The sequence below is a fragment of the Herpailurus yagouaroundi genome, unplaced genomic scaffold (genome assembly GCF_014898765.1).
Source record: "Herpailurus yagouaroundi ecotype Mexico unplaced genomic scaffold, PumYag 77, whole genome shotgun sequence".
Lineage (NCBI taxonomy): Eukaryota > Metazoa > Chordata > Mammalia > Carnivora > Felidae > Herpailurus > Herpailurus yagouaroundi.
The window spans coordinates 97,951,393-97,965,885 of NW_024412388.1; the positions used below are offsets into that span (position 1 = coordinate 97,951,393).

General features: G+C 38.4%; 2 protein-coding genes and 2 long non-coding RNA genes across 7 annotated transcripts in view; 2 read left to right on the forward strand and 2 right to left on the reverse strand.

Annotated features, from left to right (window-relative positions):
- RSBN1 (round spermatid basic protein 1) overlaps positions 1 to 9,199 on the reverse strand; it is a 46,984-nt gene extending 37,785 nt beyond the window's left edge. The window contains exon 1 of the mRNA XM_040471351.1: positions 8,481 to 9,199. Coding sequence (XP_040327285.1) covers positions 8,481 to 9,186 — 706 coding nt within the window. The 5' untranslated portion in view covers positions 9,187 to 9,199. The remainder of the gene's footprint in view (positions 1 to 8,480) is intronic.
- Positions 7,984 to 14,493, forward strand: part of LOC121027718 (uncharacterized) — a 58,710-nt gene continuing 52,200 nt past the window's right edge. For all 3 annotated transcript variants that reach the window (XR_005788884.1, XR_005788883.1, XR_005788885.1), the window contains exon 1: positions 7,984 to 8,382. This is a non-coding gene — a long non-coding RNA (uncharacterized LOC121027718). The remainder of the gene's footprint in view (positions 8,383 to 14,493) is intronic.
- On the forward strand, positions 9,168 to 10,260 carry LOC121027717 (uncharacterized). The gene is made up of 2 exons (XR_005788882.1): positions 9,168 to 9,514; positions 9,713 to 10,260. It is a non-coding gene; the product is annotated as an uncharacterized LOC121027717 (long non-coding RNA).
- The window catches only part of PTPN22 (protein tyrosine phosphatase non-receptor type 22), a 65,355-nt gene continuing 62,252 nt past the window's right edge, over positions 11,391 to 14,493 (reverse strand). For both annotated transcript variants that reach the window (XM_040471349.1, XM_040471350.1), the window contains exon 21: positions 11,391 to 11,521. In XM_040471349.1, the coding sequence (XP_040327283.1) occupies positions 11,457 to 11,521 (65 nt within the window). In that variant the 3' untranslated portion in view covers positions 11,391 to 11,456. The remainder of the gene's footprint in view (positions 11,522 to 14,493) is intronic.

Here is a 14,493-nt window from a genome sequence, read left to right on the forward strand (position 1 = left end):
AAGAAAAGAAAAGAAAAGAAAAGAAAAGAAAAGAAAAGAAAAGAAAATATCTTTGAATAGATCCTGTTATTTTAAGCTTCAGAGGAGGTATTTGGTATGCAGGAAATGAATTGTGACCTAGATCTGCCACTGAAATTAACACCAAGAAGGTGCTGCCTTGATTGTAACACATTTTCTATATTACTATCAGCTTACCAATGGTATTTCTAACATGGCCAAGTCTCTGTGGGTTTTATTCCAAACACATTTCAACATGGCCCATCAAAAAAACCACTGTACAGGGAAATGAAAAAGACCTTAAATTGATTGTAATCTCATATTTCAACATAATAAAAGTTTAAATATGAAATAAATTTCAATCCTTCTCCTCGCTAATCCTGTTTTTCAAAGTTTTATTCTTAATCTAAGGCTGTAGATAGAGAGCTCACCTTTGCTTATAGAGAAATGGGAGCCTACTTGTGTCATACTAGGTAATGAATTTCAATGAATAAACAAAATTTACTTTTGAATAATTGTGATGACAACTAATTGAAAATGACATACATATACAAACTTGTTAAAGGTTATTACAGTAAGATAGCCCTTGCTGCACTGTAAGAATGTCAAGGTTGTCCTGCCTTGAAATAAAAACATTAAAATTCAATGTCTTTGCAATATAAATGTATCAAATCAATATGCTGTACACCTTACACAATGTTACATGTCAGTTACATCTCAATTTTAAAAAGTACCAATGTCTAAAGTTTTCACAATCTTTCCATTCCTGAGTTGATTGCTTTAGCTTTCCAACAGAGAACATATTCAGGAAATAACATTTTGAGTATTCCCCTCTAGTGCAAAAGCTCAAATTTATCAACAGTTCTTTTACAGAAAAAGAGCCAAGCTACTCTATTATCTGTGATTAAGGAAAGCTTTCATATATCAGACTATGAGAGTAAATATAAAGAGAAGTATGTAAGTCTACAAAGGAAGATACATTTATCTGAGAGACAAACTGCTGCCTTAAAAAATGTCATTATAACTATAACTAGATTAATACATGACACTATCAATAAAATCCTCATAGGTGCTAAAATTATCAAATAGCCTCATTTAACATCACTATTGAAAAAGTTCATTAATGCAAAAATATTTAGCTTTCCAAATATTACAAAACTTAAACTACTATCACCATTCTTACCCTTGAATTATACCTAGAACTGAAAAAAATGTAATATCCTCAATTCTTAAAAATCATGGTGGATATACATTTTCAAAGCAAGTACAATTTTTTAGATTTTATTACTCATAATAAAAAAAAGGCTAAAGTTTTCTGAAAATAAACTTTGTTGTCTTAATAGGGGTCCTTCCCATTTCATATAAAAACCTGACTAAAAAGATCATTGTATGTTTATAACACTGCCTTACTTTACCACCACCACCCCCATCCCTTTACATTATGCTGCTTAAGAGTGGCTGGCTGGATTTGAATCCCTGCCCCTAGACCTTCCGCTCAAAATATTACCTTTCACAACTTAATTTCTTTGCACCTTGTTCCTCATTGGTAAAATGGGGGAAAGTAACAGTACCTCCTCATAAAATCAGTGTGCACAGTAAATGAAGCAAAGGACATAAAGTACTTAGAATAGTCCTAGAACATAACAAGTACTCAATACATGTTAACTATTATTACCCCAAAATAGTTGAACGACAGAGGCAGTACACAGTGCTAGAAGAGCAGGTGCTTTACAGTTAGAGACCTAGCTTAATGTCCCAGCCCTAGTGCTTACTGCTTAAGGGCTCTGGACAAGCTCTTAAGTCTCTTTAAACTTCAATTTTCTCATCTTACGATGTTAATTCTAGTATCTACCTCACAGAGCTATTGTAAGGATTAAAAAAGACAATAAATATAAGACCATCATCACACTACTGAAAACACAGTAAGTGTCACCATCATTATTATCATTTTCCCAATGATATTTGATAAGATTCCTTGAAATAATTGGCAATTATCTCTGGGATATCAAAATTAGAGGCAGAAATTATCGACCTACAATACAATGTAGTGTATTCTAAAAGAACCCAATAAAAGGACAAAAACCTCTGAAAGAGGGAAGAAAATAATTATTCACCAAGGATCTATTAGATATCATATATGTGATCTCATTTTAATCCTCACACAAAATCAGCGAAGTAGATATTAAGTCCATTTTATGGAGAAGAAAACAGCTTGATATAAGATGTTCTGTTATCGTAGGTCCCAGAACTAGTGGGTGACAACCAACATTCAAATGCTCATCTTGTCGGATCCCAAAACTCAAACTTTTCCCATACACTACTACACTACACTCTTCCTTTCTGCCTTCTCAATCAACCCCTCTCTACAACACCTCCTGTGAGATGATCAACTAAAATTACCTGGTTACAATTAATGGACAAGGACCTAAAAGAATCTCCAATAAAGGGAGCATTATGTCATTCAACAAATATTTTACTGAGTGCCCATTACATGATAATTCTGCATGATCACAAAGATGGCATTATTTATGTTATGCAAAAATGTCATGCCTTATAGACTTTCCCCATCCCCTCTCTAGGTGGGTAAGGAAGGTATCAGTCCCTGAAGTTGTTGCTCTGATAAATGAGACTACCTATTTATTTTACTTCTCTGTATAATCAATCCCCAAATAATTCCTCACTCCTATCACCAAACAGAACTTGGATTTTAAATTCCTGCCAACAGCTTTCTGACATCACAGAAAATTTCAATTAGTTGTCTGACTTGGGGACACTCCCTGTGATAGAAATTGGGCAGTTGGTCAAAGATGAAAAAAACGTGAGAAAGGAAGGCTGACTCACAAGTGAATACAAAAGAGCAATCCTGTCATTTAATGACACTAAAGAAAAGAGCCAGAGGGATGGACTCCCCCCTTGCCTTTTTTTTTTTTAACAAAATATTGAAATATTATTAAAAACATAAATTTACTAAACAAGAATTTAAAATAATCTTTGAGCAAGTTTGTTCTGTTTTATGAGCGATAAAAGAAGAAAAAAAATTCAGGTTTCAAAATACCAAGATAACTATCAGTTGAACCGAAACTTGAACCTGTTGTTTACAAGAAATAAAAAAACATTTTAATATCTCTTTATTAACTTAACAATCCAAATGGGCTTAGTGAAAAGCGAAGTGGACCACAAATCAAAAAAAAAAAAAAAAAAAAGGGTCCTAGGGGCACCTGGGAGGCTCAGTTAAGGGTCCACTCTTAATTTCAGCTCAGGTCATGGTCCCAGAATTGTGGGATCGAGCCCAACAGAGCTCCAAGCTCAGCATGATGCCTGCTTGAGAATCTCTCTCTCCCTCCACCCCTCTCTTCTGCTTGCATGCCCTCTAAAATAAAAAACTTAAACAAAAACAAAACAAAAAAGGGGGTCCTAGATTCAGTTCTATCACTTACTAACTAGAAAATCTTAAGCATGTCACTTCACCTCTTCAAATCTTACTTTAGTTCCCATCTTAGAGATGAGAAATTGTTGTTTCAACTATATATAAGCAACTCCAAACATCTGGAATCTGAAATTTGTGATTAACTTATACATGAAGTTGGATTCAGTACAGTTGGGCTGGTGTGAAGGAACATCTTTCAGCTGAATGATCTATCTCTGAGATTGGCAAACTGTAGTGCAAAAACTACCACAGATGATACATTTGAATGAGTGGAGTAATGTCACAAAAAAACTTTATTTCTGGACACTGAATTTAAATTTCTCATGATTTCCACATCAGGGATTTTCTTCAACCATTTTAAATGTAAAAACCAGGGGCGTCTGGGTGACTCAGTCAGTTAAGCAAGCGACTCTTGATGTGGCTCAGATCACCATCTTCTGGTTCACGGGTTTGAGTCCCACGTCAGACTCCATGCTGACAGCTCGGAGCCTGCTTAGGATTCTCTGTCTCCTTCTCTCTCTGCCCCTTTTGCGTGTGTGCTCGCTCTCGCACTCTCTCAAAATGAATAAATATTTAAAAAAATAAAAAATAAAATGTAAAAACCATCTTTATTTGACAAGTCATACAAAAACAGGTAGTAGAACTGATATTTTAAAAATGTGTAAAAGCCATCCAATAGAAGAATAGTCTTCAACAAAGGTGCTGGAAAAATTCGATATCCATAGGCAAAAAAATATGAACCTGGACCTAAACACCTCACACCTTACACAAAACCAACTTAAATGAATCAGAGATGCACATTAAAAATTACAATTTTAAGAGGAAAAAAAAATAGAAGAAAATCTTTGAGACCTGAGTCTTGAGACCAAGACATGACATCAAAAGCATAATCCATAAAAGGGGGGGAAAAATCAGTAAATTAGACCTCACAAAATTTACTTTGGCTCTAACTACTAACCTCCCTGTTAAAGGAGGGAAAGACAAGCAACAAAAGTGGGAGGAAATATTTGCAAACCATATATCTGACAAAGGACTCATACCTGTAATATACAAAGAATTCTCAAAAAATTTCAGTAAAAACCAATTCAATTAGAAAACGAGCAAAAGACAAAAGACATCTTACTGATGAAGATATATGGCCAGCAAATGATGACAAAAAAAGATGTTAAATATCACTAGCCACTAGGGAAATGCAGCTTAAGTCCATGATGAAGTATTACTACACATCTATTAGAATAAATAAAAGAAAAATAGTAACAATACCAGATACTGGCAAGGATGTGAACAAAGTGGAATTTTCATACGCTGCTGGTAAGAATGTAAAATTGTACAGATATTTTAGAAAATAGTTTGGTAACAGCTTAAAAAAAAAAACAAAACTAAACATACATTTACTACATGACCTAGCAATTGCATTCCCCGAGAAATGAAAATTTACATCCACACAAAAACCTGAATGTGAACATTCACAGAAGCTTTATTCTAATACACAAGCTGGAAACGATCAAAATGTCACCTTAGTAGGTGAATGGTTAAACTGTGGTATATCCATAACATAGAATACGACTGGGCAATGAAAAGGAGTGAGCTATTGATACATAAAACTTGAATGGATCTGAAGAACACCATGCTAAGTGGGGGGGAAAAAAAGCTTCAAAAGATCACACACTGTATTATTCCCTTTATAACATTCTCAAAATGATGAAATTATTGAGAACAGACTGGTGGTTGCTAGGAGTTAGGGAAGGGAGAGAAACATAGGTGTCTAAGACTTTCAAGAGATTACCACAGGGGGGATCTTTGTGGTGATGGAATAGTTGTGGATCTTGATTGCAACAGTGGTTAAACTAATCTACAGGTGATAAAATGGCACAATTATACACACACCATTGCACCACTGTCAATTTCCTGGTGTTGATATTATACAATAGTTATGTAACACATAACCATTTGGAAAAACTAATGAAGGGTAAAAACTTCTCTGTACTATTTTTGCAATTTCTGGTGAATATATAATTACCTCAAAATAAAAAGTTAGAGTTTCTGAAAATCTGAGAATAAGGGAGGGAAGACCTAGCTCTGTGAATAGCCAGGGTCTAGCCACTCTTCTTATTAATCTTAGACTTGTTTCAAGGACCAAGTATGATAAAAGGCAGTTTTAAATGTGTCTAATATCAGCCAGATACTGTTTTAAGTACTTTCCACATATTGCCCCATTTAATCTACATAACCTTGTAAAAAGAAGTACCACAACCCCTTTGTACAGACAGGAAACTGAAAGAGGTTAAAGTAATTTGCCCAGGATCAAACAGTAAGTAATAGAGCCACAAGTTAAACTTAGATTGACTCCAGAGGCATGCCTCCTCCACACCACTGTAACAAATATAAAGATGTTCAGCCAAAAAAAAAACAAACAAAAAAAAACATAGGTATCGATCAAAGTGTGTGCAAAACCCTGGATTAAACAAGGGTAAATCAGTTTGTTTTCTGTAAGGTTCTCAGAACTTTTAAAATGCCAGTGTATATCTTGTATCTAGAAGGCTACAAGATATACTTTTTCCTACATTCCAGTGTATATGGCCACGCAGCCCTTTCCCTGCAGAACATATAATACAACAGTCCCTCATTCAAAAGTTAAAACGTTTAGGGGCGTCTGGGTGGCTCAGTCGGTTAAGTATCCCACTCTTGATTTCGGCTGAGGTCATGATCTTACCGTTCCTGAGTTCAAGCCCCAAGCCAGGCTCTGCCCAGACAGAGCGGAGCCTGCTTGGAATTCTCTCTCCCTCTCCCTCTCTCTCTCTTTCTCTCTCTATGCCCCTCCCTGTGCCCTTGCATGGCACTTTCTCTCAAAAATAAACACTTTTTTAAGAAAGTTAAAATGTTTAAACTAGACTTATTATGGTGATCCTTCTGCAATATATACAAATAGGGAATCGTGTTGTACACCTGAAACTAATAAAACATTACATGCCTACTGTGTTTCAATTAACAAAAAAAGGTAAGACGTTTAAATTACCCGATCTTAGCCTTAACCCACCTCTTCACATATTGGCAAACTACAAATGCTTCAAGCTGCATTGTCCAATAAGTTAATCAGAATTAAATAAAATTTAAAGTGAGATTCCTCAATCATACCAGCCACATAAAAGCCTTCAAAACTTGTTTCAAGAGCCGCATATGCCCAGTGGCTACCATACTGTACAGCAAGTACAAATACAGAACATTTCCATCACTAGAGAAAGTTCTGTCAGACAACACTGAGTTAAAGGTTTGTTTTTGTCTGTTTTTTAAAGAACATAGGGCCTGTGAGTCCTCAGAGAAGCACCCTGTTGTTTATTATACATGTAATTACCACCATCCCTCCATAAAAAGGGGCTAGGTCAGAAACTTTTGATGGTGCTGGCTACTGTCATTCTGATTCCAAAGCAAAGGGAAGGAGTAAGCAAGGAAAGGGGAAAAGTAAATAGCATAAAAAAAGAAAGGAACAACATGCAGCTAGGGGAAGACGCTTGAACTGGGATTCAAGAGATCTGGGTTCTACTTCCTGTGGTGCCAATGATTCATTAAAAGAAAAAAATTTTTAATGTTTGTACTTGCTACTAATTAACTGTAACTTAATTAGACAAGTCGCCTCACTACTTTGGGCCACAGTTTCCTCTTCCACAATACAAATTTAAATTGGATGATCTCTAAGATTCCCTCCAAATCTGTGTGGTTAAAACACACACATAGAAGAAATGAGGTGAGAAATAAAAGAGAACAAGATCATCACATATTGGTGGTGGAAACTGGCACTCCTGTCAGCTTGGCACAAGTTTTATTCCTGATAATAACGCCTGGATACCACCAAAGTTAGAAAGATTCAATTCAGTAAGTATTTTTTGAGCAATTATTTGCAAAACACTGCACTATTTGTACGCAGAACCACAAAAAACTTGAGTCAAGACCAAGTACGTGGAAGAAATCCAAGACTCAGAAAACTTTACATTGAAAGACTTGTTCATTAACATGTAATACCCCATCTGGCCCAATGCGACTATATAAGCATCTTAAAATCTTCTTGAGGAAATACAACTAACAAGCTATGTGAAATCATATACAAACACACGGTATACTCAAATTTCATACCCCCTCCTTTCTGCGGAGAATACAAATAAATGTTCCATGTACTTGGGAACAGGAAGACACCAATATTAGTAAACCTAATTTCTCTAGATTCCACATTTAATTAGGTAGTCCTACATTTCCTGGGTTCGGTATTCTTGACTTTAGTGTGGGCTCTTGGAATTAAATAGTCAATTTTTTTATGTGCCAGAAAGAATAAATCGCAACGAGAATTCTTCCTTCTAACGATCCATTACAGCACGTTTCTCACTTTTCTCACTTTTCAGAGGCACGGTTGGTCCTATTTCCTAGGATCATAAAAGACAGAAAACCTTCCCCATCCCTCTATCGAGAAGTATTAATATAAAATTAAAAATTATTTCACCTCCGGATAAAAAAGAACCACTATAAACTACGTTTGATATTTTACCTTGCAGAAACTAAAGCAACCTGAGTCGAGGAACCTGTGTTAAGAATTCAAACTCATTAAAGCCCCACACCATACCCGTGAATATTTTGGAGCCGAGGAGAGTTTATATTAAAGATTTCCACAAAAGAAAACAAGAAGAAAGGATTTTAGCGACAAGCCTTTACTTTAGAAAAGCAGTTTTTAATACCCCAGCTACTAATCCCACGCCAAGGACCGCGCGGCGCGGAAACCCTGGCGAATTTGAAAACAAACGTTGGTAAAGGCTGGGGGTGAAGGGCGGGGGTGGGGAAGGGAGAGCCGGGTAAGGGGGTTAGTAACTGACAGCTCGGCCTCGAAACGAGAAGCCTCAAGTAGGTCAGGCTGTGTCAACGGTTTGAAATCCAGGGTCCACCCCAGTGGGCTTAAGGGAGTAGAGCAGCAGGAGGTAAGCAGGGGTTTGGCGTCTTTCAGTGCTAAAGGGGCGGGATATCGGACCTAAGGGAGACCTAGAACCCGAGCTCGGGGTAGTTCGCCTGCTCTCACCTCTCTTGGGGGCCTTGATCAGAGGCACCCCTCCAGTTCTCTCCCCGTTTTCCTGCTTGTCCTTGTGCTTGAGATCGCCCGGAACGCAGGAGCTGGGGTCACCATCGGAGCCGCGGTGGTGATGGTGCTTGTGCCGCTCCTTGTGGCCCTTATGCTTGGGCCCGGCCGCGCTCACCGTCAAAGGAGAGAAGGTGAAGAGGGCCGATGTGCCTGGGGCCGGGAGCGGGGCAGCGACAGCGGGCCCGGCGGGTGCCAGCGAAGGTGGCGGCGGAGGCGGCAGGAGCAGAGGCTCAACAGGGCCTGGGACGGTTGGGGCTGCATTCGTTGGCGGCAGCGGCCCGGGATGTTGGCGGCTGCGACGCCGCCGGTGAGGGGGAGCGAGAGGGGGGTCCTGGCTCGGCCGCCCCCGCTTCTCCTGAGAACCCCCACTGCTCGCTCGGCGCTGCCGCTTCACTCCCCGCGGCGAGACCCCAGCATGGGGTTTCTCCTTCCCTTCTTTGTCCGGCTCCTCCTGCGCCGCCACCGCCCGTACTACGCGCACCGCTCCGACCTGCGCAGCCATTTCACCCACAAACACACATTTAAATGGCCCGACCGCCCCCCCGTCCGCGTATCGCGCAAGCGCCGCCCGCGCACGGCCCGCTGGGCATTGGAGTCTCTTCCCCGCCCTCCACTTCTCGGCCGTTCTTCCTCCGGAGCTGAACATGCCGGAAGCGACAGTTCCCAGCGCTTCTCCGCAGGCCTCTCCGAGTGAGCTCTATTTTAAAGCACCCAGGGCCTCGCAGAGCCTCATGGGAGCGGTAGTTCCCCCGCGCTCCCGCCGTGTCCCTGGCTCTGGGAGTGGAGGAGCGGAAAGAGAGCGTGCGCCGAGTCACGCTTCGGGCTGCGACGCAACCGCCGCTGGGCGGAGAGTTGCCGCCAACCGCCTTAACGGCCGAAACAATGTTAGTGGCTTTCAAGTCTGTCTGCGCGTTCCCATTATCGTCTGTGTGTGCCCCCTTGGTCATTATACACGGAGTCGGTGGGCTCCATAGGTACTTATCAATTTCATATTCGTTCCTCTCAAAACCTTTGTGAGGAATCCCCGGCCTCTTATCCTTGGACAAGCGACGAAATGAAGAGGAAAGGGGAACTTGGTCATACGTAAAACGAGGGCGATTTGGGTTTAGAATCTAATCGGGCTGCAGTGAAGACATGTTTTAACCTCTTCGTGGGCATTGCCATGGTTACAGGTACCCGCGTAACAAGGCAGGTGCGAGAACTGTCCGGGAGCCTGGTGAGCGCCGCCGCACCTCGCCTTAGAGCCACATCTCCTCTAATGCCTGGAAAGGTAGAGGCCGTCATTTATTTTGAATCCGTCCCTAGGTGGAAAACCCATGTTTTTAAACTTCTTGAAGATTTTTTTTTCATGTCCCACGTATAAGGTTGCATAAATTTGAGAAATGTGTCTACCGCAGACCTGTCCAAAAATCGTCACTGTGCACCAATGTTACTGCGCAGAAATTCATCCACAACTTCATCGGCGCTTTAGATTTAACCTAAGATTCTCTTCCTATATTTGGTCCTTGATAAAGATATTTGGAAATAATTGATTACAATGAAGTACTCAGAAATGCCACTAGTGCCTGGAGGATTCAGCTAAATGAACACTGCAGTAAAGTTAGCTTAAAGACAAAACAGTTTATTGTGCACCTATTGCGTGCAATGTACTTCAATAGACAGTTAACATTTCATCAATTTGCGCTATCTGGCTTTGTATTGAAAGACATTAAAGAACAAATGCTGTTTGAGTATTTTAGGTTCTGAAAGTTAAACTTTTCTAAGTTTCAAAAAAAAGTTCAATCATGAGGGGAACTCGGGAATCTTTTGTAAGAATAATTACCCACTAACTTACTTGTTACATAAAATTAGATTTGAAAAATCAGATTTTCTTAAAATATTTTGTAGAAGAATTTTTAGGGGCCCTGGATAGCTCAATTGGTTAAGCGTGGGACTCTTGATTTCCTCTCAGGTCCTGATCTCAGTGTTGTGAGACAGAGCCCGGTGACAGCAGGAGCCTACTTAAATATTCTCTCCCTCTCTCTCCCTCTCTCTCTCCCTCCCACCCTCTCCCTCTCCGTCTTTCTCCCTGCCCCTCCCTCACCTTCCCCCCCACCCCAATAAAATTTTTTAAACTAGTAGTACCTCTGATTGGTTGGATGTAAGTTGCACATGTTTATACAGGACCTTTGAAATGAAGAAAATGCTACCAAAAGATAACGATTTTGTTGATTATTCTTCTAGATTTGGTAATTGAAGAACTTTGGCTAAAATTTACCAGAAATGTAGTTGAACATCCTGTTAGTTGGTATATCCAAATACAAAAATGATTTTCATTATTCTTTTATTATTTTCATTATTGAAATATATTATGAAATTATTTTCATTATTATTTATTCTCTTAATTATAACATTTCCTTTTCTTACTACTCTGGTTTTCCACCTTTGGGAAGATGTGCAAGGTATACTCCATTTAGGCAAGAATAACTCCCAGGTAATAGTCATTGTCACAAGCAGTCATTTTGTATCATTTTGTGCCACAAACACAAGTCAGATTTTGTGAAACACTTGCTATTGTAAAATCTGGCAATGCAGACATTCAGTTGAGATCCAATTCTTACAAATATTTTGAAGTTTCTACTTAAGTAGAATAAAAATAACTTCCAAAATGAAAAATCAGTCCATTCTAAAACTTTCTCATCCAGCATTCTCTACATAATCCCAAGTGACAAACTTATTTCCAGTTTCCAACCCAATGCAAATGAGATGAAAATGTAAAACTTCTGGCACTTCTTTGAATATGGCTTTTCTAATATTGCTATTAAACATTACAGTGTCTTCATTGTTGAAATTATAAATATGGAACACTTATTTTAGCTAGCAGTATTCCAGTAGTTTTATTTCCAGATGCACTTGCAGCTATATTCCAAAGTTGTGTTAAATATTCCAAGTCGCTGGTGGTTTCCTTGGTCCTTTGGGTTTTGAAAAACGATTTGCAAACCCTGGGAACAAAAATAAAATGGAAAAGTCTTTTAGTATATAGAAATGAATACTTAGATTTTAGAGCATGTTATAATGTATGCAAGTACATGGATTTTTTTTTTCAAAACGTTAGGTAGCATCTTTGATCAATTAATAATAGATTATAAAGGCACGGTAATTAAGTTAGTGCATAAATGATAACAATACTAATAACATTTTAAATTTGTAGAACACTTATAAATTTACTCATGGTAATAATTAGATGAAGAACCCTGGTTATAACAATCTTTAGTAACTCAGCATATACAGTTGACCCTTGAACATTTTCTTTAGCTTACTATAAGAATACAGCATATGATATCTAGATAGATAGATAGATAGATAGATAGATAGATAGATAGATATAAGATAAGCATAAGACTTCAGGTCAACAGTAGGCTATTAGTAGTTAAGTTTTGGGAAATTTTAAGTTTTGCAGATTTTCAACTACATGGGGGTCAGGGGGGCATACCTATTCCCCAAATTGTTCAAGGATTGATTGTAATATCCTTTTCTTCCAAGTTTCTTTTTAATGTGTGTTTATTTTTGAGAGAGGGCGGAGGAGGGGCAGAGAGGGTGACAGAGGATCCAAAGTGGGCTCCACACTGACAGCAGAGAACCCCATGCGGGGCTTAAACCCACAAACCATGAGATCATGACCTGAGCCAAAGTCAGATACTTAACCGACTGAGCCACCAGGCTCCCTTTTTTTCCCCCAGTTTTACTGACATATTATTGACATGTAACATGTTAAATTTAGGGTATACAACATGATAATTTGATACATGTATATATTATGAAATGATTAGCACATTAAGGCTGGGTAAGACCTCCATCTCATATAAGTACCATTTTTTGTGGTGATTACATTTATGATTTACTCTAAACTTTCAAGTATAGAATACAGTACTGTTAAATATATAATTACCATGCTGTATGTTAGACCCCCAGAACTTACTCATCTTACAGCTGGAAGTTTGTACCTTTTGGCCAACATCTCTTCATTTCGCCCAGCCCCTGGCAACCACCATTCTACTGTATATTTCTGTGAGTTTAGCTTTTTTAGATTCCACATGTAAATGATACATACAGTATTTGTCTTTCTCTGACTTATCTCATTTCGTGTAATACCCCCAAGTTTCATTCATGTTGTCTCAAACAGGATTTCCTTCTTTTTTTATGGCTGAATAATATGCATATATATATATATATGAAATGTATATATAACACATGTTCCTTATCCATTCATCTGTCAAGTGGAAACTTAGGTTGTTCCCATGTCTTGTGTATCGTAAATAATGGTGCAGTGAACATGAGGTGCAGATACCTCTTCTGAGGTAAGGATTTCACTTATTTTAGATAGATACCCAGAAGTAGGATTACCACATCATGTAATAGATCTATTTTCAATGTTTTGAGGAACTTCCATACTGTTTTCCGTAATGGCTACGCCAGTTCACATTCATACAACAATGTATGGGATTCTCCTTTCTCCACAGCCTAGCAAACATTTGTCTGTTGTCTCTTTGATAATGGCCATTCTGACACATGTGAAGTGATATCTCACTATGGTTTTGCTCTGCATTTCCCTGATGATTAGTGATATCTAGCATCTTTGCACACACCTGTTGGCCATTCATCTTTTTCCAGACATATGTCTTTTCAAGTCCTTTGCCCATTTTTGAATTGTTTAGTTTTTTGAGTAATATCTTATGTCTACATCTTTTCACCTACCACACATAAAAAAAAAAAAAAAACCTGGGAAATTTCAATTTCAGAAAAATAAGCACTATTGCTTTACAAAATTATTATCTTAAACTCACTCATATTTCAGGTACCTTTGTGGCTCAGTCATTAAGCATCTGATTTCGGCTGAGGTCATGATCTCACAGTTCGTGAGTTCAAGTCCTACATCTGGTGAGCACGAACCCCCCTTCAGGTGAACACAAGCCCCACTTTTCTCTCTTTCTCTCTCTCTCTGCCCCTTGTGGGATTCTCTCTCTCTCTGCTCCTCGCTCACTTGTGCCCCCCCCAAAAAAAACAAAAAATAAAAAAACTCAGGTATATTTCTACTTCGGCCCAGGAAGCCCTCAATTTACTAAGATATTGTTTGAAAAGCTTAGGAAAATAAACTAATAAACAATCGTGAAAAGCTAAAGTAATCACTTTTATTTATCTGTCTCCTTCAAACATTCCTCTCTGCCCCCTCTCTCTCCTCAAAAGAAGGAGGACAAGGAAATTGTGCAGAACCAATGAAAATTGTTTCTGGATCCTTTCAAAAAGATTTGCAGGTTGATAACATCGGCTCTTTATCACTTTAGCAACATAGGACTTTTCTGTGATGAAGGTATATTTTCAAGGCACTCTGAAAATTAACAACTTTAGGCACTCAAATTGAACAATGAAAGCTTTGAAATGCAAGGGGAGAACAGAACATGGAAAACTTAAAATATTCCTAAACCTGTAATTCCATCATCTTCCAAAATTGTGGGTATTGTACACCTTACAGAACTGATGAAAAGGTCAGATGAGATATTTCTTAAAGCATCCAGCACAATGCATGGCACATCATAAACACTCAAGTGTTGCTTCAATCAGAACCACAAAAAAAAACAAAAACAAAAACAAAAAAACCATACCAGAACTAGGGAAGAAAAGGTGAGTATGGAAGAGAAGAAAAGAAGATAAAAACAAGAAAACTACTAATATTAAATTTAATAATGGTGATGATAAAAAAAAAATTGGGGAGAGGCACACAGCCAAGTTCATATACATTTTACTCCTCTGAGTGATAAAAAAAATAGAAGGAATATTTCAGGTTAAATAGCTTCACACAAATAGTCACAAACTCATCCATTCAGTCCAGGTAGCTTGACTGCAACCCAAGTAAACTGAGAATAGAAGTAAGAACATAATATATAAGTACCAAGTATCTGAAACCTGAAAGAAATAC